The 27,834-nt window shown below is 44.0% G+C and overlaps 1 protein-coding gene across 1 annotated transcript in view; it reads left to right on the top strand.

Moving 5' to 3' along the window:
- The window catches only part of LOC120990866 (transmembrane channel-like protein 2-A), a 121,887-nt gene that overhangs the window by 27,951 nt on the left and 66,102 nt on the right, over nt 1-27,834 (top strand). Inside the window, exons 5-10 of the mRNA XM_040419749.1 lie at nt 6,314-6,404; nt 9,089-9,170; nt 10,724-10,830; nt 17,880-17,978; nt 19,951-20,093; nt 27,639-27,786. Of these exons, the coding sequence (XP_040275683.1) occupies nt 6,314-6,404; nt 9,089-9,170; nt 10,724-10,830; nt 17,880-17,978; nt 19,951-20,093; nt 27,639-27,786 (670 nt within the window). The remainder of the gene's footprint in view (nt 1-6,313; nt 6,405-9,088; nt 9,171-10,723; nt 10,831-17,879; nt 17,979-19,950; nt 20,094-27,638; nt 27,787-27,834) is intronic.

Raw genomic sequence — 27,834 nt, 5'->3', positions numbered from 1 at the left:
TCCTACCCTGGGAGCTACAAAACACCAATAGAGACTGCTCACACATATAGGCTGCAGCTATTTACACTGCACAAGTCCTGTAATCTCTTCTCACTCCATAATTCCTGTGTCACCTGGCTAGAGCCATGTAACTAGGTCTTGTGAAACCCATAAGACTGCCTCTGACCTTGAAGCTATGCGGCAGGTGGTTTCTCGGTTGGCCTGGTTTCGTGAGGAGGGTTCTCCTTTCTTCTCCCTGGAGTTCATAGCAACACCTCCTGGTAGAGATGGCCTTGCGGTTCGCGCGGCGGTCGTTTCGCGGCGAACTTTGCGTGTTCGCGATTCGCCAAACATGCGAACATATGGAGATATTCGCGCCCGCCATATTCTTTTACATTGTGAAGAACTTTGACCCATGACACATCCATCAGGTGGTACAGGACAGCCAATTGAGACGTTTCAGCACATGGACATACCCCCTACCTTATAAATGAACCTGATCTGGCCCCCATTTTACATTCAGTGTTTTGCCAGTGTAGGGAGAGGTTGCTGTGTGGAGCAGGGACAGGCTGTTAGGGACACCAAACGCTAGCTAATAGGGCCACAAAAGTCCTTTTAAGGACTGGTATAGGTGTGCTATCGATAGGTGTCATACACAGAGGGGTGCGATATACTTATAATATACTTTTATGAGTCAAAAACATAGATCTATATAGTGATCACCTGAAAGTCAGGGGCCTAGGGGCTAGGGGCTTACTAGGACCATTTTTATATAGGGTAACGTTCCGAACGAGGTCGCTCTTATCAGGGCGGGTAGTCTGTGGTTAGGCTATCAGGGCCAGAATAGCACCCCCCTGTAGGGAAATATCAGGGACAGTTATTTGCCCACCCTGTCCTTCAATACCATCTAGCCCAGGGATAGATGTTTTTTGCTTTCCCTCCGGGATTCATGGATGTGCACTGGAACCCCCTGGATTGTGGTAGGACATATGGTTTCTGATTTGGTGCCGCCGAGCACCTAATTTAGTCCGCAGAGCACTTGTTATTGCCTACCACATCTATGCTTTTTGCTTAACTTTAATAATTAAATTTATTTTCATTTTGAGGGATATCTTTTCCATTCACACGTCCGCAAAATGGGTCCGCATCCGTACCGCAATTTTGCGGAACAGGTGCAGACCCATTCATTTTCAATGGGGCTGGAATGTGCTGTCTGCATCCGCATTTGCGGATCCGCACTTCCGCATCCGTGCTTCCGTTTCCGCAAAAAAATAGAACATGTCCTATTCTTGTTCGCAATTGCAGACAAGATTAGGCATTTTCTATTATAGTGCGGCGATGTGCGGTCCACAAATTGCGGAATGGACATTGCCGGTCCTGTTCTGCTGCGATACTGCAGGTATGTAAAGGGACAAGCGTTATTGGAACAAATAATTTCTACTGGTGTGATATACCAGTCGCCCCCCAAAAAAACTCATTGAAGTCGGGTGTTATATACCAATATACTTTCTTTATAGTGCATTTGGGTACTGTATAGTGCATTTGCGCATGCGCGTAAGCGAAAAATTATATTGCCGATATTTTCGCATTGAAAAAAATTATGAATGGAGATCGCAAATTCGAATAATACATCTGGTATGTCACTGTCTATGTTGTGGGACTATATTGTGCACTTCTAGTAATTATTTCTTGGCTGCAAATATGAGCTGAAGGTTTTTCAGGTTCGCCTGCCATTAAAATGAATGGGACCCGCCGTGAACTTGCAGTTTGCAAACATTTGATCGTGTTCGCGCGATCACGTTCGTGAACCGTCCCGGCAGATGTTCGTCCATCACTACCTCCTGGTACGAGGTCCCGAGCTTATCGTGGACTAGTATGATGTTAAGGGTACAGTTTTGTTTACCTCAACGTTGATGTCCATGCCTGCTGTGCGCCAGTGGGATCAGCTTGGCTCGGCTTCTTACTTATATCTTACAGACATACTGAAGATAGTTATTTATCATAACCATTAAACTCTGGGGAATGAACTGCAATGTGGATCAACAGTAAATTTTTACTCTGTGCAGTGGTTATATATATTTTATCTGGGAACGGGTCACTTTTATGCAATGGTACTTACCATATAGAATAAGCTTAGAAGTATAGCATCCTTTTTTATTGCCAATGTCTAATAAGACAATTTATTCTTCCTCTTATTAACCCCTTCAAGACTAAGCTAGTTTTTACCTTCAGGACCAGGCCATTTTTAGCAAATCTGACTTTAAAACGCTTTTACTTATCCAGGCCATTCTGAGATTGTTTTCTCGTCACATATTGTACTTCATGAGAGTGGTAAAATTGAGTAAAAAATTTTCATTTTTATTTATTAAAAAAATACCATATTTACCAAAAATTGGGCAAAATTTGCAAATTTGCAAATTTCAATTTCTCTACTTTTATAATAGACAGTAATACCTCAAAAAATAGTTATTACTTTATATTTCCCATATGTCTACTTCATGTTTGGATCATTTTGTGAATGCCATTTTATTTTTTGGAGATGTTAGAAGGCTAGAAGTAAATCTTAACATTTTTCAGAAAATTTCCAAAACCCACTTTTTAAGGACCAGTTTAGGTCTGAAGTCACTTTGTGAGGCTTACATAACCACCCAAAAATGACCCTGTTTTAGAAACTACCCCCCTCAAGGTATTCAAAACTGATTTTAAAAATGTGTTAACCTTTTAGGTGTTCCACAAGAATTAAAGGAAAATGGAGATGAAGTTTCAGAATTTCACTTTTTTGGCAGATTTTCCATTTTAATATGCTGTACGGGCACATGGCAGGGCAAAATACGTTCAGGAAAGGAATGCCATATGGTTTTTGGAAGGCCATGTCACATTTGAAGACCCCCTGATGCACCCCCAGAGTAGAAACTCAAAAAAATGACCCCGTTTTGGAAACTACGGGATAAGGTGGCAGTTTTGTTGGTACTATTTTAGGGTACATATGATTTTTGGTTGCTCTATATTACACTTTTTGTGAGGCAAGGTAACAAAAAAACTGTTTTGGCACCTGTTTTTTGTTATTTACAATGTTCATCTGACAGGTTAGATCATGTAGTATTTTTATAGAGCAGGTTGTTACGGATGCGACAATACCAAATAAAACAATATTTTGGTTGTTTGTTTCAGTTTTACATAATAAAGCATTTTTAAAAAAATGATTTTTTTAGTGTCTCTATATTCTGAAAGCCATAGTTTATTTTTATTTTTGGGCGACTGTCTTATGTAGGGTCTCATTTTTAATGTAGGGTCTCATTTTTTATTTTTGGTCTTATTTTGCATTCCGCATATGGTCCGTATACGGAACCATTCATTTAAATGGGTCCGCAAAAGATGCGGACAGCACTCTGTGTGCTGTCCACATCCGTTGCTCTGCTCCGTGGCCCCGCAAAAATTATGAGTCCTGTCCTATTCATGTCAGTTTTGCAGACAAGAATAGGCATTTCTATAATGGGCCTCTTGTTCCGTTCCGCAAATTGCGGAAGGCACACGGGCGGCATCCATTTTTGCGGCACGGTCGTGTGAACAAGCCCTTAGTATTACACTTTTTGTGATGTAAGGTGACAAAAAATAGCTTTTTTGACACCGTTTTTTTTTTTTTTTTTTTTTTTTTTACGGTGTTCACCTGAGGGGTTAGTTCATGTGATATTTTTATACAGCAGGTGATTGCGGACGCGGCGATGCCGAATATGTATACATTTTTTATTTATTAAAGTTTTACACAATAACAGCATTTTTGAAACAAAGAAAATCATGTTTTAGTGTCTCCATATTCTGAGAGCCATAATTTTTTTTATTTTTTGGGCGATTGTCTTAGGTAGGGTCTCATTTTTTGTGGGATTAGATGATGGTTTGATTGGCATGATTTTGGGGTGCGTATGACTTTTTGATCGCTTGGTATTGCACTTTTTGTGATGAAAGATGACAAAAAATGGCTTTTTTACACCGTTTTTATTTTTTTTAAAATTACGGTGTTCATTTGAGGGGTTAGGTCATGTGATATTTTTATACATCAGGTTATTACGGATGCGGCGATAACTAATATGTATACTTTTTTTAAATTATTTAAACAAAAAAAATCATGTTTTAGTGCAGGCATGGCCAACCTGTGGCTCTCCAGCTGTTGTAAAACTACAATTCCCACCATGCCCTGCTGTAGGCTGATAGCTGTTGGCAGTCTGGGCATGCTGGGAGTTGTAGTTTTGTAACATCTGGAGAGCCTCAGGTTGGCCATCCCTGTTTTAGTGTCTCCATATTTTGAGAGCCATAGTTTTTTTTATATTTTTGGCTATTGTCTTAGGTAGGTCTCATTTTTTGCGGGATGAGATGAAGGTTTGATTGGTATGATTTTGGGTTGCATATGACTTTTTGATCGCTTGGTATTACACTTTTTGTGATGTAAGGTGACAAAAAATAGCTTTGTTTACACCATTTTATTTTTTTACTGTGTTCACCTGAGGCGTTAAATCATGTGATATTTTTATAGAGCATGTCGTTACGGACATGGCAATACTTAATATGTCTACTATTTTTTATTTATTAAAGTTTTATACACTAATATTTTTGAAACAATAAAAATGGTTATTACGGATGCGGCGATAACTAATATGTATATTTTTTATTTATTTATTAAAGTTTTACACAATAACAGCATTTTTGAAAAAAAAACCATGTTTTAGTGTCTCCATAGTCTGAGAGCCATATATATTTTTTTTTTTGGGCGATTGTCTTTGGTAGGGGCTCATTTTTTGCGGGGTGAGGTGATGGTTAGATTGATACTGTTTTGGGGGGCATATGCCTTTTTTATCACTCGGTGTTGCACTTTTAGTGATGGAAGGTGACAAAAAAATGTTTTATTTTAGCACAGTTTTTATTTTACTTTTTTGAAAGTGTTCACCTGAGGGGTTAGGTCATGTGATATTTTTATAGAGCCGATCTATACGGATGCGGCGATACGTAATATGTCTAGTTTTTCTTTTTTTTCCTATTTTTTACAATGTTTTTTTACTTTATTTTGGAAAAAGGACGCTTTATTTTTACTTGAAACTTTCATTTTTTTATTTAAAAAAAAAACAAAACTTTTTTTTCACACTTTATTTTACTTTTTATATTTGTCCCACTGTGGGACTTCATCTTTTCAGGGTTTGATCTATGTTTCAATTCAGTACAATAAATTTTATATTGTACTGAATTGAACTGTCAGCGTCTCACACAGTGAGACGCTGACAGTTGCCTATTAGACTCAGCACTCAGGCTGGATCTCCTGAGCTTCCGTAGGCTGGCAGCTCTGATGCCTGTGTAAGGCATTGTGGCTGCCAGGGCAACCATCGACCCCTTGCCAGCGCACGTGAAAGGGTTAATCCACCGGCATCACCGCACACACCGTTGCTGGCGGATGCAGCAGGGGCACGGCTGTTACTGATCAGTAACAGCCAGGCCCGTGCTGTGGATTGAGCGGGTACAGCTCCTGCACCCACCCGATCCCATCACGTACATGCACATAAGGATGCGGCAAGGAGCCGCATTCGCTCACGTACATGTACGTGATAATGCGGGAAGGAGTTAAGAATATGTCTATAAACAGACAGAGGTCTGTTGGTCAAGGATGCAGATAAAGTGACATTTCAGAGTTAGGCCTGGGTTCACAAATTCTGTCAACAATATTTAGTTCTCTTGCAGAATCAAAAAGTTTCTGTCTCAGGTTTATTTCAAGCAATCATTGGATTGCTTTTCTCAAAGATTCCAATGCATTACTGCCAGTCACAGACAATAGCCGCGGGTGCCTGCTGTATGAAACTCTGCTCAGGAGCAGTCATCATCTTTAAAGTCCCAACCTCCAACGTATATAGCAGTATGGCGGTCGGGAAGACGTTAAACATTTTTTAACCTTTTTTTAGTTGTTTGATCACTTGTATAATACACTGCAATACATCTGCATAGTGATTATATTTTTTTCCTATGAAGTACTGCGTAAGAGAGGTACTATGATAGCAGGTTTGGATGTACTAGGTTTGTATTGCAGTTGTACAGGTATGTCTAACTACTTGGCATCGCTATTCACTGTGGCATCTTATTAGTTATACGGACACGATTGGACTTATCTCTGATCCCAGCTATTGTATGACGCATTCTCAGCTCCTGAGCCCAATCCAAACAATTCCTGTCCACCTGTGGCATACATGTATCGCATATTACACTGTCAGTGTTTTGCACTGTTTTAAGCTCAGCTTCAGGTGTCAGAGTGGGAATAACATCCTTTGTGTGTCAATAAATTATGTTTTTCTGTGACCAGTCAAGCCCATGACTTTGTTGAAAAATTTGAAGGTGCTCTTGGACGTGGAAAAGGAAGAAAACTCTATGCCTATAAAATTATGATGACTAAGGTAAATGTCAGATGCAATCTAACTGTACAATATATTTGATGATTGTTATTGGCAGGTAAAACTTTGTATACTCAGAGAGAATACAGACTTTCATTAACATAGCATGAGTGGTGAAAATAATAGTAAATACAGTTGCAAGAAAATGTATGTGAACCCTTTGGAATGATATGGATTTCTGCACAAATTGGTCATAAAATGTGATCTGATCTTCATCTAAGTCACAACAATAGACAATCACAGTCTGCTTAAACTAATAACACACAAAGAATTAAATGTTACCATGTTTTTATTGAACACACCATGTAAACATTCACAGTGCAGGTGGAAAAAGTATGTGAACCCCTAGACTAATGACATCTCCAAGAGCTAATTGGAGTGAGGTGTCAGCCAACTGGAGTCCAATCAATGAGATGAGATTGGAGGTGTTGGTTACAGCTGCCCTGCCCTATAAAAAACACACACCAGTTCTGGGTTTGCTTTTCACAAGAAGCATTGCCTGATGTGAATGATGCCTTGCACAAAAGAGCTCTCAGAAGACCTACGATTAAGAATTGTTGACTTGCATAAAGCTGGAAAGGGTTATAAAAGTATCTCCAAAAGACTTGCTGTTCATCAGTCCATAGTAAGACAAATTGTCCATAAATGGAGAAAGTTCAGCACTGCTGCTACTCTCCCTAGGAGTGGCCGTCCTGTAAAGATGACTGCAAGAGCACAGCGCAGACTGATCAATGAGGTGAAGAAGAATCCTAGAGTGTCAGCTAAAGACTTACAAAAGTCTCTGGCATATGCTAACATGCCTGTTAGCGAATCTACGATACGTAAAACACTAAACAAGAATGGATTTCATGGGAGGATACCACAGAGGAAACCGCTGCTGTCCAAAAAAAACATTGTTGCACGTTTACAGTTTCCACAAGAGCACCTGGATGTTCCATAGCAGTACTGGAAAAATATTCTGTGGACAGATGAAACCAAAGTTGAGTTGTTTGGAAGAAACACACAAAACTATGTGTGGAGAAAAAGAGGCACAGCACACCAACATCAAAACCTCATCCCAACTGTGAAGTATGGTGGTGGGGGCATCATGGTTTGGGGCTGCTTTGCTGCATCAGGGCCTGGACGGATTGTTATTATCGAAGGAAAAATGGATTCCCAAGTTTATCAAGACATTTTGCAGGAGAACTTAAGGCCATCTGTCCACCAGCTGAAGCTCAACAGAAGATGGGTGTTGCAACAGGACAACGACCCAAAGCATAGAAGTAAATCAACAACCGAATGGCTTAAACAGAAGAAAATACGCCTTCTGGAGTGGCCCAGTCAGAGTCCTGACCTCAACCCGATTGAGATGCTGTGGCATGACCTCAAGAAAACGATTCATTCCAGACCTCCCAAGTATATTGCTGAACTGAAACAGTTCTGTAAAGAGGAATGGTCAAGAATTACTCCTGACCGTTGTGCACGTCTGATCTGCAACTACAGGAAACGTTTGGTTGAAGTTATTGCTGCCAAAGGAGGTTTCAACCAGTTATTAAATCCAAGGGTTCACATACTTTTTCCACCTGCACTGTGAATGTTTACATGGTGTGTTCAATAAAAACATGGTAACATTTAATTCTATGTGTGTTATTAGTTTCCGCAGACTGTGATTGTCTATTGTTGTGACTTGGATGAAGATCAGATCACATTTTATGACCAATTTGTGCAGAAATCCATATCATTCCAAAGGGTTCACATACTTTTTCTTGCAACTGTAGGTTTTATGTGAATGGTTCTTTCTAAGTTAGCAGCATGCATACTACCTGCTGGAACAAATGCCCTTACAGACAGGGATGTGCAGGAATCCAAGTGGCCAAATTAAAAAAATGTCCCTAGCTGGTGCTGTCTCAAGTAAACCTGCCATTCTGTCCAAGGACAGGATAGCCCTGAACTTGTCCCTTCTCATTCCTTGTGGCAAGGAGTCAATTTGAGATGAGCCCCTCCTCAATAGGAATCAATAGGAGCGGTCCAAATTAGTAAAGGAAAAAGTAGGAGTAAGAAAAAAAAACAACTTTGAAAAGCTTCTGCTTTTTCTTGTGAATTCATTTTTAGAATTTCATTAAGAAAGGAAATTTCACAGATATTTAAATTGCATCTGTCAGCAGAGTTGTACCTATGAAACTGGCTGACCTGTTGTATGTGCACTTGGTAGCTGAAGGCATCTGTGTTGGTCCCATGTTTATATGTGCCTGTATTGCTGAGAAAATCTATGTTTTAATATATGCAAATGAGAATCTAGGAGCAACAGGGGCGTTGCTGTTACACCTAGATGCTTGGCTGTCTCTGCAACTGCTGCGCCCTCTGCGCTTTGACTGACAGGTCCAGGTGTGATCACATTTACAATGTCTGGTCCTGTCACTCAAAGTGCAGAGGGTGAGGCAGCATCAGAGAGCGTAAAGCCTCTAAGTGTAATGGCAACACCCCCATTGCACCTAGAGGCTCATTTGCATGTATCTAAACATCATTTTTCTCAGCAATGCAAACACATATGAACATGAGACCAACACAGATGTCTTCAGCTGCCAAGTGCACATGTAACAGGTCAGCCAGTGTCATAGGTACAAATCTGCTGACAGATACCCTATATTTATTTTTATTATATGTTGACTACATTCAAAACTAATAATATATACTGTATTAACTAACAGAAATGGATGAAGTTCAAGAGAGATTTTGAAAATTTTAAAACAGCCTGTATACCATGGGAAATGAAGATTAAGGAAATTGAAAGTAAGTGGAATTATTTCATTTTACGACATTTCTATACAGTTTTGCTTCAGTGCTACATTTTTGTTACATGTCACATTTCTTTATGCACATAACTAAGAAGAGTGATTCTTACGGTCCACATGGGTATTAACAGTTAGGTGTATGATTTTGCCTCTGTAGGATGTGATGAAAAAACCCTGTGAGGTAAAAGCCAATTTTCCTCAATTTAGATGAAAAATTCCTTCCCGACTCCAATCACTCAATCAGAATAACTCCCTGGATCAACGACCCCTCTCTACAGCTATAGCCTGTAATATTATTACACTCCAGAAATACATCCAGGCCCCTCTTGAACTCTTTTAGGCCTCATTCACGCTACAGTATGTATTTTGCAGTCCGCAAAAAATGGATCCACAAAAAATATGGATGACGTCTGTGTGCATTCCGTATTTTGCGGAACGGAACAGCTGTCCCCTAATAGAACAGTACTATCCTTTTTCGTAATGTGGAAAATAATAGGACAGGTTCTATTTTTTAACAGAACGGAAATACAGACATACGGAAATGGAATGCACACGGAGTAACTTCCGTTTTTTTGCGGACCCATTGAAATGTATGGTTCCGTGTATGGTCCACAAAAAAAAAAACTGAACGGACACGGAAAGAAAATATGTTCGTGTGCATGAGGCCTTAGTAAGTTCACCATCACCACCTCCTCAGGCAGAGAGTTCCATAGTCTCACTGCTCTTACGTAAAGAATCCTCTTCTATGTTTGTGTACAAACCTCCTTTCCTCCAGACGCAGAGGATGTCCCCTTGTCACAGTCGCAGTCCTGGGGAGATCTCTGTACTGACCACTGATATATTTATACATAGTTATTAGATCTCCCCTCAGTCGTCTTTTTGCTAAACTGAATAAGGGCTCATGCACACAAACGTATTTTGTTTCCGTGTCCGTTACATTTTTTTGTGACCCATATGCTGAACCATTCACTTCAATGGGTCTGCAAAAAAACGGAAATGACTCAGTGTGCATTCCATTTCCGTATGTCGCATGGATGTTCCGCAAAAGAGATAGAACATGTCCTATTCTTGTCTGTTTTGCGGACAAAGAAAGGCATTGTTACAATGGATCCACAAAAAAAAACTGATGCAATACAGATGTCACACGGATGTCATCTGTATTTTTTGTGGATCCATGTTTTGCGGACTGCAAAATACACACAGTCACCTGCATGAGCCCTAACCCTAATGTTGATAATCTTTCAGAGTACTGTAGTCCACCCATTCCAGTTATTACTTTAGTTGCCCTCCTCTGAACCCTCTCCAGCTCTGCTATGTCTGCCTTGTTCACAGGAGCCCAGAACTGTACACAGTGCTCCATGTGTGGTCTGACTAGTGATTTGTAAAGTGGTAGGACTATGTTCTCATCATGGGCATCTCTACCGGTTTTGATGCAACCCATTATCTTATTGGCCTTGGCAATTACACCTTCTTAAAAGTAATGCTACCTTGTAATTTTTTATGTTGTGCAGTCAATTAATATGAATACTAATAATTCCTTTTTAATTAAAGGTCACTTTGGATCATCTGTGGCATCCTATTTCATATTTCTTAGGTGGATGTATGGTATTAACCTAGTTCTCTTATGCATGATACTTGGATTGGTTGTCATTCCTGAGGTAACCTTCTAGTTACATAGCAAAATAAGAAAATGCTACTGTACCTTCTTAAGTTAATAAATAATCAACCGGACCATACTGTCAGAGAAATATGTGATAGATGTGCTGTGGAATGTGGATAAAAGTTAAATACACCAATAAGAAGTACAGTATAAAAAACCTTACCCATTGCTATCAAGAATGAGTCGACCCAAGTTCCCATTCCAAGTCCGAAAGTTGGCCACTCCCTACCGAGTGTAAAGGGAATGTGTCATCAGAAAATGACCTACTGTTTCAATTGCTTTTTTATTTTTACATATTTTTAAAGAATTTTTGATGTTTTTAATTTTCCATGTATTCCATATATTTTAAACAAAAAAAGATAAAATCCTGCAGTTTTCACATTGGCCACAATGTCTAATGCTAATTATTGGTTTGTACAGATAACTTTACTGCAGTTAACTCATTCTAATCCTGCCTGTAATGATATCATCTCTGTGTATAGATAATACAAGATCCACCATTCACAATAGGTGATTGTCAAATCTTATCTGTTCTTTCCTTGTACAATGACCTCTGCACAGGTCACAGAGCATGCCCAGAAAACTCTCCAATAGGAGTAATTGAGGTCCCCCCCTGACCACTGTGTCTATGGCCCATGGGGCTGCCGTAAAGCAAGTTTCTTAATGCTGTTAAGAACAGCTCAGGCAAGGTGGCCGACCCCATAATCATGTTCAAGAAATAGAATATTAAAACAGATTAGAAAAATAAGGATATGTGTTACTATCTGGTTTTAACTGGCAGATAATATTTTGGGTAACATATTTCCTTTAATGGGAGTGTTGGAAAGAAATGAGTGTTTACTTTTTATGGTGCTTCCATTATTTTCATGGAGAATGGTTATCTCAGGTCGGAAATAGGAATTAGGCCTCCTTATTCTTCTTAAAGGAGTTTTCCAAGACTTACATAATTATGATTAGAGATGAGCGAATCGAAGTTGACGAAGTGGAATTCGATCCGAATTTCAGGAAAAATTAGATTCGCACCGAATCCGAATTTTCTCACGCTTTGTGTTAACGAATCACATTTTTTCTAAAATGGCTGCTGCGTGTGTTAGGACATGGAGCAAAGAACTCTAGGAACGAGCGATCAGACACAATGCCATGCATGCAGCCAATCAGCAGCCAGCCAGCCCCTGTGATATCACAGCCTATAAGTAGCCTCAGCCATCTTGGATTCAGCCATTTTCCAGTGTACTTAGTCCAGAGAGAGATGTGACAGGTGCTAGAAAAAATGTTTGAAAAAACTTTATTGTGCTGAAAAAATTATTTACAAGTTCAGGGAAAGTTTATTTAAGGTACAGGGAAAGGATAGGGAGGCATTATCTACACTATAAAATGAGAACAGTGTGCAATAGGAGAGTGTACAGCCTGGGTAATAGGAGCGATTCTATTACACCTTGCTGCACTTATTGGGGATCCAAATTGCCATTATACTGCTGCTTTTAGGTTTACACTAGATGATACCTCTGTAATTCCAGCAAACCTTGTTTGTTATTGGGGTGCAAGTGCTGTGTTGCAGGGTGTATTTATAGGAAATATACGTGCTTCTTATTAACCGTTCTGCGGTGCATTTAAATTGTTCTACAGTTTTATTTTGGGGTGTATTAGTGTAAAAAAAATGATGTCTTATTTGCCGTTCTGCTGTGCATTTACATTGTACTACACAATTTTTGGGGGTGTTTTAATAGTCTAAAAAGTACATCTTATTTGCCGTTCTGCGGTGCAGTTACTTTGTACTACAGCCTTTTTTGGGGTGTATAAGTGTAAAAAAAGTACGTATTATTTGCCGTTCTGTGGTGCAGTTACTTTGTACTCCAGCTTTTTTTGGGGGGTATTATTTAACTTTTAATTTAATTCTATTATACAGTATGTTAGACAGACAGGTGACAGGCCTTTCAAAGGGAAAGGGCAGTGGGCAAAATATTTTTGTCGCAGGCAGCAGAAGAAGGGGGGGTGGAAGCAGGATCGCAACGAGAGGCCTGAACTCCCGGTGTCATCTAGCGGTCGTGTCTTGACCAGCAACCCATCAGTGCTTGAATGGTTGACTCGGTCTTCTACTTCGTCGCAAGTGACATCAGACACCCCCAGCCAAGAGTCGGTGGGTTCTTCAGACAAAACATTTAGTTGACACGGCCCGGGAGTAGGCCCTGTGCTCTCACCTGTCCTCAACCTGCCTCTGTCCTTTTCTGTTCCCTCTGCTAGAGAAGTATTATATGCCGTAAGCTTCACTCCACTTTTCAGCGAGGACGAGCTACTAGAGGACATTCAGCAGCTATTACCCAGCCAAGATCTGGAGGAGAGATCCGCAGCTTCCTCCGGTAGACGGGCAAGTAGTGATGATGAGAGTCATGTGGGAACTGATGTTGCGAGCGGTCAGGCTTCTGGCCATTAAACAATTGAGGGGGACATCAGTGATGTGCAGACAGTAGCAGATGGTGATGAAGCCAATTGCACTTGGGAGCCAGGTAAAGAAGAGGCTACATCATCATTAGGAGAAGAGGGTGGTAGCTTGCGCGTGATGCAGCGGTTGAGCCAGCAAGGTGGTAGCGTGGCCGGGAGGCAGCAGGGAGGCAGCAGTGGGAGGTCGGGAGCCAAACGTGGCCTGGGTAGACTGCCCACTTCGCAGGAGACTACCTGCCCGGGAAGTAGTGGTGCAGGTGTTCACGGAGGCAGCGGTAGCAGGCAATCAGTATGGAGTGTTGGGGGAAAATGCCCTACTCGGCGGTGTGGCAATTTCTTCTTAGTCCCTCCCATTCCAAGTGGTGAACTCTGCACCTTTCAGAGAACTGATGGCTTGTGATGATCCGAGGTGGAGAGTCCGAAGCCATAATTTCTTTGCCAAAAAGGCAGTACCAGCCCTGCACACATATGTAGAACAGAAGGTGGTCTAGTCCTTGAGCCTGTCAGTGTGTGCCTAAGTGCATGGCAGCGCCGACGTGTGGAGCTGTAATTACGGTCAAAGACAATATATGTCCTTTACGGCCCACTGGGTGAATGTGGTTCTTGCTTAGCCACACCAGCAATTTGGCCAGATGACGCCGGTCCGCCTCGACGTTCTAACGCCGTTGGTCCTGCGACAATGTCCGTCTCTGCCTTCTCATCCTCCACCACAGGGAAAATTCACAGTGCCCCTCGAGCATACCACATGTGCAGGGCATGGTGGTGTCACGCTGTTCTGCACCTAATTTGCCTGGGCGAACGGAGTCACACAGGGAAGGAACTGCTCTGCATCCTTCATCAAGAAATCGAATCCTGGCTTTCTCCTCGACAACTCAAAATCGGAACCATGGTGATCGACAAGGGGAAGAACATGGTGTCGGCACTGCATCAAGAAGGGCTGAGCCATGCGCCCTGCATGGCACATGTGTTCAATCTGGTTGTAAAGCGATTCTTGAAGCCTTCCTCCCATCTGCAAGAACTTTGCATGCACTTCAGCCACTCATACACCGCAAAGCACACCCTCCTTCAGCTGCAGTGGCAGAACGGCATCCCCCAACATAGGCTGATATGGGATGTTTTCACCCTCCATATGTTGGACCGATTACGTATATGAACAGAGAAAGACGATAAACAATTTTTTGATGATACAGACAGAGGTACTCCCCTTGTAATTTCGATGTTGGCCAATGGCAGCTCATGCTTGACACCTGTCATTTGCTCGGGCCCTTTGAGGAGGCCACTTTTTTTATCACTCGCCAGGACTATGGGATGAACAATGTCATTCCACTGATTCATGTCATGGAACAGATGCTGCTAAATCTGGCTGGCCAGGGGATCGGAGACGTGGCGACTACATCGGGGGCTGAACTAGAGGAGGAGGACATTCGAGAACAAGCAATGCATAGAGAAATGGGTGGTTTTTCTACACAGGTGATAGGAGAGGAGCAGCTGGAGGAGCTACAGGGCGATGAAGAAGACAAAGCAGATGACCCAGACACAAAGTGGCAGTATGCAATGGAGATGAAGGCAGGGAGTCCTTCCGAGTCACTTGCGCAAATGGCCCAATGCATGCTCAGTTGCTTGCGTAGTGACAGCCGAATTGTCACCATTCAGCAGAGGGATGACAACTGGCTCTCCATCATGTTAGACCCTCGCTACCGGTCCAAAATGGGGGCCTTTTTTACGCCCACTGAGAGGGAGGACAAACTGAACTACTATGGAGACATCCTATGTAGTCAGTTGTCTGCTGCCTATGTGCGCCATCGCCAATCCTCATGCAGGTCTGCCCAGGGGGGCTCTCTGCACTCACGTTCCACTGCCATGGCTGCTGGGGTGGGGTGGCAGGAGCAGTACCAGCTGTATCAGCAGCAGCTTAAGTATAGAGTCGCTGATGAGCAGTTTTCTTCACCCACCTACTGAAGAAACTACTCACCAGCAGCAGCTAGACATAGAGCAGAACCTGAACCAGCAGGTTGTGGCATACTTGGAGTGCACCCTGTCAACCCACATCGAAGATCCCCTGTACTACTGGGCAGGCAAACTCGATTTGTAGCCGCAACTGCCCAAGTTTACCCTTGACAAGCTTTCCTGCCCGGCCAGCAGTGTGACATCAGAGCGGGTGTTTAGGGGCGCGGGTGACATAGTTACCCCAAGGAGAACTCGCCTGTCCACCCAAAATGTGGAGAAACTGACATTTGTGAAGATGAATCAGGCGTGGATCAGCCTGGATTTTCAAACACCAGTGCCTGATGCATCAGACTAGATCATCCATGGTGCCACATCTACATTTTGACAAAAGAGGCCTGTTTCTTCTGGCTACCTTCTTCAGCTACTATTCTGATGCTGCCACCTGCCTGATGCAACTCCTACTGCCAGCCACCATTTTCAGATGGTACTGTATTGCCCCTCACCTCACCCCTCTGTCACTGTGCCACTCTGTGGTCTCCTCATGCTGCTGCTGCATCAACACTATGTCTCTGGGCCACTCTGTGGTCTCCTTATGCTGCTGCCACATCACTACTCTGTGGTCTCCTCATGCTGCTGCCACTTTACCACTCTGTAATCTTCTCATGCTGCTTCCACATTACTACTCTGTGGTCTCCTCATGCTGCTGCCACATCACTACTCTGTGGTCTCCTCATGCTGCTGCCACCTCAACACTATGTCACTGGGCCACTCTGTGGTCGCCTCATGCTGCTGCCAACTCACCACTATGTCATTGAGTCACTCTGTGGACTTCTCATGCTGTTCCCACCCTCCCCACTTCATGACTGGGTCACTATTTTTCCTTTTTGGCCTGGTTGACATCATCATTTATTTGAACCTTCTTCTGATCAGAAAGAAGGAAAAATGAGACTCACAATGGATCCTGTCTATGTAGCAGCTGTAAGGCCTGTATGACATGGTCCCATCAGAATTGGCTTATGATTCGGTAGCCAAAAGCAGGAGTGGGTACAAAACACAGAAGACATGCAAATTTTCCATTCAAATGTCATCTCTGTTTTAGATCCACTCCTGTTTTTTTTGGGCTTTAGCAATACTGATGGATTACTGACCAAATGCTGACCGCATGAGGGCAGATGCTCAACAGACAGGATCCGTTTGGGGGTTATTGTTCTGACGGATCAAAGGAAGGGCAAAATAATCAGTGACGTCAACACAAACTTACTGCTGACACCCTCTCCACTCTGTCGGGGGGCTCTTCTTGTATAAGCGTTTAATAGAACAGGTTCTGTAGACATCTATGTGGAATCAGCTGACGACGGTGTGAAAGGAGTGTACTTCTTCTTGACGCTAACATCGACCTGTAAGGCTGAGTTCCAACTTGAGTTAGTTGGTCAGTTTTATTCCAGTAACTGCCCAAATAAGTGAAGTGTGCAGTGATTCTAAGAGCGACTCCTGTTATCTGCATGTCATACTGACTCACAGTATTGTTTCACTACCACAGCAGACTCCCTATGCGTGCTACTGCAAGGCACACTGTTCTACTCCACTATAAAGGCTCTCTGCAGCCAGGAAATTGCTATTTTTAACGCGATTCGCCACAAATAAATTCGGATCGAATCAAATCTTTTCAGAAAATTCAGAGAACCGACCAAATCAAACAAACAAACAAATTGTAAATGTTATGTTATCTGATTTATCCATTCCCTTTGTGCCTACCACAAACTCTCCCTTACCGTGGATCAGTCTGGTGGGGATATATAGTACAGTACTTAGTATAGCTGAAATAAGATACACTATATTGAGAAAAATTTTGGGACACACCTCCCGATCATTGAATTCAGGTGTTTCATTCAGTATAATGGCCACAGGTGTATAAAATCCAGCACCTAGATCTGCCTTTACACATATTTGTGAAAGAATTGGTCATTCTAAAGATCTCACAGAATTCCAGCGTGGCACTGTAATAGGAGGCCACCATTGGATCCAAGTCATGACATTTCTGACATAAAGCATTCCACAACTGAACTCTGGTGCAGTGGGAATGTGTTCTGTAGAGTGATGAATCACACTTCTCTATCTGGCAGTTTGATGGATAAATTTGGGTTTGGTGAATGCCAGGATGACAGGGATAATGTTATGGGGTTGTTTTTCAGGGGTTGGCCTAGGCACCTTAAGTTAGAGCCTTTGGTTTTCAATATCTGTGCCTGCTTTAATTCAATAGCAACCTTCATTTTGAATTACAGTGGATAAAAATCTGTCTTGGTCACATGAGGAGGACCGATTCTTAACCACTTGAAAGGGGGATATGGAGGCTTAGTTTGAATGGCAGCAGGCAATATTATTCAGAAGGTATTTTAGAAAATTATAGAACTTTTCATTATACAAACAATACCATTTATATGCTGACATCTCAAAATACCCCTCTAACCCACCCATTTAAAAAGAGTGTTCCCATCTGATATACTGTAGTGCTGACTAGGAATGTGCCATGTCTTTATGTGAGGGAAATGCCACTTTAACTAACATGATAACTATGGTAAATGACACTTTTGTTACAAGAACAGAACACCTTAGAAGTATGTTACATGGGTTTTGATTGTTCCTTTTAATATTTTACCATAGATATTAATGGGACAGCCTGCTGGAACCATTCCAAGAAAGACCATACCTAGAGATGAACAGGCAACTGCAATGAATTATGGTGTGCTCAGCGAGTTTGGGGTAATGAAAAGATGCTACTTGTAAAGCCATTTTACTACGAAGATTTCTTAATCTAGTTTCTTCATTTCTCATCTCATATATATGAATAATTGATCCAAGGATTTCATAGGACTGACAATATATTTTCCCTTACACTAATCTCTGCATCGTTATAATGTGTCACTGCTCTATGATTGTTTTATTAGATAGAGATTATTAATAGCTGGCACAGGGGGACAACTTGGAATGGTGTTTCACTCCGCCATGACCACTATATGCATAATTCAGCATATGGAAAGCTTATGATCTTATGTTGGTCTCCACTCCATTTTTACTCTCACCTTCTATTGTCTACAGAGATCACCTTGGAGTCACCTAAATTGCTTGAGTCCTGTACCAGCTTTCAACCAGGAGTGTAGCTAAAGGCTCATGGGTCCTGGTGCAAGAGTTCAGCTTGGGCCCCTGTCCCTCAGTGCTTTGTGGCCAGAGGCAGGGAGGCTATGTGCTGCCTTAGGCAAAAATTGAAAGCCCCCCTCCCCCAATGCCAAAATTTTGACCTAACCCCTCCTCTCCAGCAAGGGGTATAACTTGACCAGCATGCACTTTCTTTAATACCGGTGTCTTCTTATGCGGCACAAGGGTGTTTGGGCCCCCTAAGCCTTCTGGGCCCGGTACTGACCCCTACCTCTGAATCCCCTATAGTTATGCCCCTGCTTTCCTCCTTTGTAGTCATGGTCATGTTGGATACCATATCTTATCTAATACCTTTATTGGACCAGTACCCTTTTCTATAGTTTCAAATTAACTTACACTACACACTTATAACCTTTATTATCTAACATCAGTTATATACATTTTTTTTTATTCATTGGTATCTCAGTGATAAATTGGTATTTATTCTGCATATTAGTACATTCATTTCCTATGTAGACTATTTCAACTTTGCTTCTGTGCAGGATCGATTTGTGGTGAAAATGTAATGTGTAAGGTAGATAATTGTAAAACTGTTATAATTCATTGGATGATGAATTACAAGCAAATGACACAATGCCTAAAAATTGGACGATTTTCTTCTGAAGATCTTATGTTGGTTCTCAGCAAGACAAAATAGTTCTCAATTTTTCTTCTGTGTTTGTACTGCCATGCATGTGCTTTGCAAGTGTTGTCCATTAAAGGGTTTCTATCACTTCGTTTCACCTATTTAGCTTTCAGACACTAGCGATCCGCTAGTGTCTGCTTTATCTAACCATCCTAATATAAGAGCTTATTGTCCTGCCGTTTAGCTAAAAAAAGAACTTATATAGATATGCAAATGAGCCTCTAGGTGCTATGGGGGCGTGATTAGCACCTAGAGGCTCCGTCTACCTTAACAAACTGCCGCCGCCCAGCGCGTCCCTCCAGCCCGCCCATCTCCTCCGGAATGCGATGCGCCTCGTATTCGGCGCATGCGCAGTGAATGTCTGATCGCTTCCCTGCTCAGACATCTCCACTGCGCCTGCGCCGATGACGTCATAGTGCTCCGAGGAACAGGCGCAGTGGAGATGTCTGAGCAGGGAAGCATCAGACATTCACTGCGCATGCGCAGAACAGAGACGCGCACGGAGAGGATCGCTTCAGCTGGAGATGGGCGGGCTGGAGGGACGCGCTGGGCGGCGGCAGTTTGTTAAGGTAGACGGAGCCTCTAGGTGCTAATCACGCCCCCATAGCACCTAGAGGCTCATTTGCATATCTATATAAGTTCTTTTTTTAGCTAAACGGCAGGACAATAAGCTCTTATATTAGGATGGTTAGATAGAGCAGACACTAGCGGATCGCTAGTGTCTGAAAGCTAAATAGGTGAAACGAAGTGATAGAAACCCTTTAACAGTATTGCACTATCCAAATTTGCCAAATGATGGAAAAAAGGGCAAATTGCCATTTTTCACATTGTCCTGGATGTGACTTTCAGGTATTGGCAGGCGTAGCAAATTTAAATATGCTTTACATTTTACAGGGGGCTTTAAAATATTCACTCCTCTTCTATGGTTATTACAACAATCAAAGAACAATTGGACCCCTGCAGTACAGACTCCCATTGGCATATTTTCTATGTGGAGTTGGTGTCTTTGGATACAGCTTAATAGTTGTGATAAGAAGGTAAGTACCCTGTTTAGATGACAACAATAATAATGTGTACAATTATATCAGTTATACAGTGGTGTTAGAACGTTTGGGAACCCTTCAGAATGTTCTATATTTCTGCAAAATGTGACCTAAAACTACACCAAATTTTCTCACAATTTCCACAATTTTCACACAATGAGGAAGATATAGCAAGACTGACCCACAGGCCAGTCTAGATCTCCCTGCACTGGCGTGAGATGCACCTAATTTATTAAAAGGCACGTGCCTCTTAATAAATTAGGTGCATCTCTGCCCTGCCGTACGCCTGGAACTGAAGTCTACGCCAGCTACAGGCCTTCTCACAGCTCACCAAGCACAGCCCTGTATATTGTATAGCGGCTGTGCTTTGTATTGCACTCACAGGAGAGCCACGGCATTCTCAAACAGCTGATTGGCGGCGATCCCGGGTGTCGGATCCCCACCGATCAGATACCGAGGATACTGATCAACAGGATAGGTCATCAGTCTAAAACTCCTGGAGGACTCCTTTAACATTAATCTTCAGGAGAACACTTAACTAATGGTGTGCATAGCAGGTTTGCAAGTAGGAAGCCACTGCACTAAAAAAAAAACACTGTGCTGCCTGTCTGCAGTTTGCCAGGGATCACTTGGATAAGCCAGAAGGCTATAGGACCAAAGTTTTGTGGACAAAGACCAAAATAGAAGTTTTTGGTTTAATTGGGAAGTGTTATGCTTGGAAAAAGGAAAATACTGAATTCCAACATAAAAAAACCTCATCCCATCTGTGAATACACAGTATCATGGTTTGAGGCTGTTTTGCTGCATCTGGGGCAGGATGGCTTGCCATTAGAGTTGAGCGAACACCTGGATGTTCGGGTTCGAGAAGTTCGGCCGAACTTCCCGAAAATGTTCGGGTTCGGGATCCGAACCCGACCCGAACTTCGTCCCGAACCCGAACCCCATTGAAGTCAATGGGGACCCGAACTTTTCGGCACTAAAAAGGCTGTAAAACAGCCCAGGAAAGAGCTAGAGAGCTGCAAAAGGCAGCAACATGTAGGTAAATCCCCTGCAAACAAATGTGGATAGGGAAATGAATAAAAATAAAAATAAAATATATAAAAATAAACCAATATCAATTGGAGAGAGGTCCCATAGAAGAGAATCTGGCTTCACGTCAGCAGAGAATCAGTCTTCATGCCATAGCAGAGAATCTGGCTTCACGTCACCCACCACTGTAACAGTCCATTGTCATATATTTAGGCCCCGGCACCCAGGCAGAGGAGAGAGGTCCCGTAACAGAGAATCTGGCTTCATGTCAGCAGAGAATCAGTCTGCATGTCATAGCAGAGAATCAGGCTTTACGTCACCCAACACTGGAACAGTCCATTGTCAGATTTTTAGGCCCAGGCACCAAGGCAGAGGAGAGAGGTCCTGTAACAGAGAATCTGGCTTCATGTCAGCAGAGAATCAGTCTGCATGTCATAGCAGAGAATCAGGCTTCACGTCACCCACCACTGGAACAGGCCACTGTCACACATTTAGGCCCTGGCACCCAGACAGAGGAGAGAGGTCCCGTAACAGAGAATCTGGCTTCATGTCAGCACAGAATCAGTCTTCATGTCATAGCAGAGAATCAGGCTTCACGTCACCCACCACTGGAACAGGCCACTGTCACATATTTAGGCCCCGGCACCCAGACAGAGGAGAGAGGTCCCGTAACAGAGAATCTGGCTTCATGTCAGCAGAGAATCAGTCTTCATGTCATAGCAGAGAATCAGGCTTCACGTCACCCACCACTGGAACAGGCCACTGTCACATATTTAGGCCCAGGCACCCAGGCAGAGGAGAGAGGTCCCATAACAGAGATTCAGGCTTCATGTCAGCAGAGAATCAGTCTTCATGTCATAGCAGAGAATCAGGCTTCACGTCACCCACCACTGGAACAGGCCACTGTCACATATTTAGGCCCAGGCACCCAGGCAGAGGAGAGAGGTCGCGTAACAGAGAATCTGGCTTCATGTCAGCACAGAATCAGTCTTCATGTCATAGCAGAGAATCAGGCTTCACGTCACCCACCACTGGAACAGGCCACTGTCACACATTTAGGCCCCGGCACCCAGACAGAGGAGAGGTTCATTCAACTTTGGGTTGCCCCGCAATATAATGGTAAAATGAAAATAAAAATAGGATTGAATGAGGAAGTGCCCTGGAGTACAATAATATATTGTTAAGGGGAGGTAGTTAATGTCTAATCTGCACAAAGGATGGACAGGTCCTGTGGGATCCATGCCTGGTTCATTTTTATGAACGTCAGCTTGTCCACATTGGCTGTAGACAGGCGGCTGCGTTTGTCTGTAATGACGCCCCCTGCCGTGCTGAATACACGTTCAGACAAAACGCTGGCCGCCGGGCAGGCCAGCACCTCCAAGGCATAAAAGGCTAGCTCTGGCCACGTGGACAATTTGGAGACCCAGAAGTTGAATGGGGCCGAACCATCAGTCAGTACGTGGAGGGGTGTGCACAGGTACTGTTCCACCATGTTAGTGAAATGTTGCCTTCTGCTAACACGTTCCGTATCAGGTGGTGGTGCAGTTAGCTGTGGCGTGGTGACAAAACTTTTCCACATCTCTGCCATGCTAACCCTGCCCTCAGAGGAGCTGGCCGTGACACAGCTGCGTTGGCGACCTCTTGCTCCTCCTCTGCCTTCGCCTTGGGCTTCCACTGGTTCCCCTGTGACATTTGGGAATGCTCTCAGTAGCGCGTCTACCAACGTGCGCTTGTACTCGCGCATCTTCCTATCACGCTCCAGTGTAGGAAGTAAGGTGGGCACATTGTCTTTGTACCGGGGATCCAGCAGGGTGGCAACCCAGTAGTCCACACACGTTAAAATGTGGGCAACTCTGCTGTCGTTGCGCAGGCACTGCAGCATGTAGTCGCTCATGTGTGCCAGGCTGCCCAGAGGTAAGGACAAGCTGTCCTCTGTGGGAGGCGTATCGTCATAGTCCTGTGTTTCCCCCCAGCCACGCACCAGTGATGGGCCCGAGCTGCTTTGGGTGCCACCCCGCTGGGAACATGCTTCATCCTCATCCTCCTCCACCTCCTCCTCATCCTCGTCCTCCAGTAGTGGGCCCTGTCTGGCCACATTTGTACCTGGCCTCTGGTGTTGCAAAAAAACCCCCTCTGAGTCACTTCGAAGAGACTGGCCTGAAAGTGCTAAAAATGACCCTTCTTCCTCCTCTTCCTCCTGGGCCACCTCCTCTTCCATCATCGCCCTAAGTGTTTTCTCAAGGAGACATAGAAGTGGTATTGTAACGCTGATAACGGCGTCATCGCCACTGGCCATGTTGGTGGAGTACTCGAAACAGCGCAACAGGGCACACAGGTCTCGCATGGAGGCCCAGTCATTGGTGGTGAAGTGGTGCTGTTCCGCAGTGCGACTGACCCGTGCGTGCTGTAGCTGAAACTCCACTATGGCCTGCTGCTGCTCGCACAGTCTGTCCAGCATGTGCAAGGTGGAGTTCCACCTGGTGGGCACATCGCATATGAGGCGGTGAGCGGGAAGGCCGAAGTTACGCTGTAGCGCAGACAGGCGTGCAGCAGCAGGGTGTGAACGCCGGAAGCGCGAACAGACGGCCCGCACTTTATGCAGCAGCTCTGACATGTCGGGGTAGTTGCGAATGAACTTCTGCACCACCAAATTCAGCACATGCGCCAGGCAATGGATGTGCGTCAAACCGGCTAGTCCCAGAGCTGCAACGAGATTTCGCCCATTATCGCACACCACCAGGCCGGGCTTGAGGCTCACCGGCAGCAACCACTCGTCGGTCTGTTGTTCTATACCCCGCCACAACTCCTGTGCGGTGTGGGGCCTGTCCCCCAAACATATGAGTTTCAGAACGGCCTGCTGACGTTTACCCCGGGCTGTGCTGAAGTTGGTGGTGAAGGTGTGTGGCTGACTGGATGAGCAGGTGGAAGAAGAGGAGGAGGAAGCTGAGTAGGAGGAGGAGGAGACAGGAGGCAAAGAATGTTGCCCTGCGATCCTTGGCGGCGGAAGGACGTGCGCCAAACAGCTCTCCGCCTGGGGCCCAGCCGCCACTACATTTACCCAGTGTGCAGTTAGGGAGATATAGCGTCCCTGGCCGTGCTTACTGGTCCACGTATCTGTGGTTTGGTGGACCTTGCCACAGATGGCGTTGCGCAGTGCACACTTGATTTTATCGGACACTTGGTTGTGCAGGGAAGGCACGGCTCTCTTGGAGAAGTAGTGCCGGCTGGGAACAACATACTGTGGGACAGCAAGCGACATGAGCTGTTTGAAGCTGTGTGTGTCCACCAGCCTAAATGACAGCATTTCATAGGCCAGTAGTTTAGAAATGCTGGCATTCAGGGCCAGGGATCGAGGTGGGAATTTACGCTTTCTCTCAAATGTTTGTGAGATGGAGAGCTGAACGCTGCCGTGTGACATGGTTAAGATGCTTGGTGACGCAGGTGGTGGTGTTGGTGGTACATCCCATGTTTGCTGGGCGGCAGGTGCCAACGTTCCTCCAGAGGCGGAGGAAGAGGCCGAGGCGGCGGCAGCAGCAGAAGAGGCCGAGGCGGCAGCAGCAGAAGAGGTAGCAGGGGGAGCCTGAGTGACTTCTTTGTTTTTAAGGTGTTTACTCCACTGCAGTTCATGCTTTGCATGCAGGTGCCTGGTCATGCAGGTTGTGCTAAGGTTCAGAATGTTAATGCCTCGCCTCAGGCTCTGATGGCACAGCGTGCAAACCACTCGGGTCTTGTCGTCAGCACATTGTTTAAAGAAGTGCCATGCCAGGGAACTCCTTGAAGCTGCCTTTGGGGTGCTCGGTCCCAGATGGCGGCCGTCAGTAGCAGGCGGAGTCTCTTGGCGGCGGGTGTTCTGATTTTGCCCACTGCTCCCTCTTTGTCTTTTGCTACGCTGTTGGCTCGGTCTCACCACTGCCTCTTCCTCCGAACTGTGAAAGTCAGTGGCACAACCTTCATTCCATGTGGGGTCTAGGACCTCATCGTCCCCTGCATCGTCTTCCACCCAGTCTTGATCCCTGACCTCCTGTTCAGTCTGCACACTGCAGAAAGACGCAGCAGTTGGCACCTGTGTTTCGTCATCATCAGAGACGTGCTGAGGTGGTATTCCCATGTCCTCATCATCAGGAAACATAAGTGGTTGTGCGTTAGTGCATTCTATCTCTTCCACCCCTGGGGAAGGGCTAGGTGGATGCCTTTGGGAAACCCTGGCAGCAGAGTCTTCAAACAGCATAAGAGACTGCTGCATAACTTGAGGCTCAGACAGTTTCCCTGATATGCATGGGGGTGATGTGACAGACTGATGGGCTTGGTTTTCATGCGCCATCTGTGCGCTTTCTGCAGAAGACTGGGTGGGAGATAATGTGAACGTGCTGGATGCACTGTCGGCCACCCAATTGACTAATGCCTGTACCTGCTCAGGCCTTACCATCCTTAGAATGGCATTGGGCCCCACCAAATATCCCTATAAATTCTGGCGGCTACTGGGACCTGAGGTAGTTGGTACACTAGGACGTGTGGCTGTGGCAGAACGGCCACGTCCTCTCCCAGCACCAGAGGGTCCACTAACACCACCACGACCATGTCCACGTCCGCGTCCCTTACTAGTTGTTTTCCTCATTGTTACCGTTCACCACAATAAGAAAAATATTATTCCGGCCAATGTATTGAATTAAAATTCAGGCCTTTTTTTACAGACACCTAACACTGTCTGGCTATCTATTTAGGTACCGTGTTACACTAATACAGGCACACAAGTAATGACAGATTTGGTTGAATATAAATGTGAGGCCTATTTTTTACGCGCTGTGTGACAGATATACCTTTCATCACAGAATTAGACTTGTATCTGCACTGTAGCGTGTGTGTTAAGTTTTTCAGAATGACACTATCAGCACCTTCAATCTAAGATATCCTTTTTGGGATAGATTTAAAGTAGGCCTGATATAGCAGAAACTACTAATTTTGAGAATGGCAAATTTGGGAATAGTTTTTCAACCCAGAACAAAAACTGTGCTTTTACGGTCACTACAAATAATTTGACCAGCTAAAACAGTACAGATTTGGTTGAATAGAAATGTCAGGCCTATTTTTTACGCGCTGTGTGACAGATATACCTTTAATCACAGAATTAGACTTGTATCTGCACGGTAGCGTGTGTGTTAAGTTTTTCAGAATGACACTATCAGCACCTTCAATCTAAGATATCCTTTTTGGGATAGATTTAAAGTAGGCCTGATATAGCAGAAACTACTAATTTTGAGAATGGCAAATTTGGGAATAGTTTTTCAACCCAGAACAAAAACTGTGCTTTTACGGTCACTAAATATAACTTGACCAGCTAAAACTGTACTGATTTGGAGGAATAGAAATGTCAGGCCTATTTTTTAGGCGCTTGGTGACAGGCTCAACTTGCCCCTGATGTAGTATCTGGCCAAAAAAACACCACACTATTGATGGTTAAATGCACTTGGGTGACACAGGCTCAGCCTGCACCTAATGTAGTATATGGCCAAAAAATAACCACACTATTGATGGTTAAATGCACTTGATGAAAGCTTGACCCTGATGTAGGATATAGCAAAAAATAACCACACTATTGATGGTTAAATGCACTTGGGTGACACAGGCTCAGCCTGCACCTGATGTAGTATATGGCCAAAAAATAACCACACTATTGATGGTTAAATGCACTTGATGAAAGCTTGACCCTGATGTAGGATATAGCAAAAAATAACCACACTATTGATGGTTAAATGCACTTGGGTGACACAGGCTCAGCCTGCACCTGATGTAGGATATAGCAAAAAATAACCACACTATTGATGGTTAAATGCACTTGGTGGTAGCTTGTACTGGCGCACCACAAGCCACAAAATGGCCGCAGATCACCCCAGAAAAAAGTGATCTAAAAACGCTCTGGGCAGCCTCAAAAAAGTGAGCAAGTCAATACTAGCACTTCAATGATCCACAGCTGCAGATAGATCACAGAATGAAGTCTTTTGGAGGAGTTAATCTGCCTAATCTCGCCGCAGCAACCTCTCCCTACGCTTGTATCAGCAGAGTGACGTGCAGCGCTACGTGACCCAAGCTTATATAGAGGCTGGGTCACATGCTGCACTGGCCAATCACAGCCATGCCAATAGTAGGCAAGGCTGTGATGGCCTCTTGGGGTAAGTAGTATGACGCTTGTTGATTGGCTGCTTTGCAGCCTTTCAAAAAGCGCCAAGAAAGCGCCGAACACCGAACCCGAACCCGGACTTTTACGAAAATGTTCGGGTTCGGGTCCGTGTCACGGACACCCCAAAATTCGGTACGAACCCGAACTATACAGTTCGGGTTCGCTCATCCCTACTTGCCATCATTGATGGAACAATGAATACTGAATTCTCAAGGAAAATGTCAGGACATCTGTCCATGCACTGAATCTGAGAACATGGTTCAAGCAGCAAGTCGGTCTACCAAAGAATGGTATTTCAATAAACATACTTTTTCTCAATTTCCATTATTTCATAGAATGGCGAAGAATATAAATGAGAGCACAGCCGACGGAGATGATGATAACTTTACATTCAGCTGGAAAATGTTTACTAGTTGGGATTACCTTATTGGTAACCCTGAAACCGCAGATAACAAATTTGCATCAATTACAACGAGCTTCAAGGTATCTTTTTTTTTTATTCTAAAGGGTTAAAACCTTTATATATTCAAA

Source organism: Bufo bufo, chromosome 2, assembly GCF_905171765.1.
Source record: "Bufo bufo chromosome 2, aBufBuf1.1, whole genome shotgun sequence".
Taxonomy (NCBI): domain Eukaryota; kingdom Metazoa; phylum Chordata; class Amphibia; order Anura; family Bufonidae; genus Bufo; species Bufo bufo.
The sequence above is the reverse complement of the archived record's forward strand: the minus strand, read 5'-3'. Positions and strand labels throughout refer to the sequence as shown.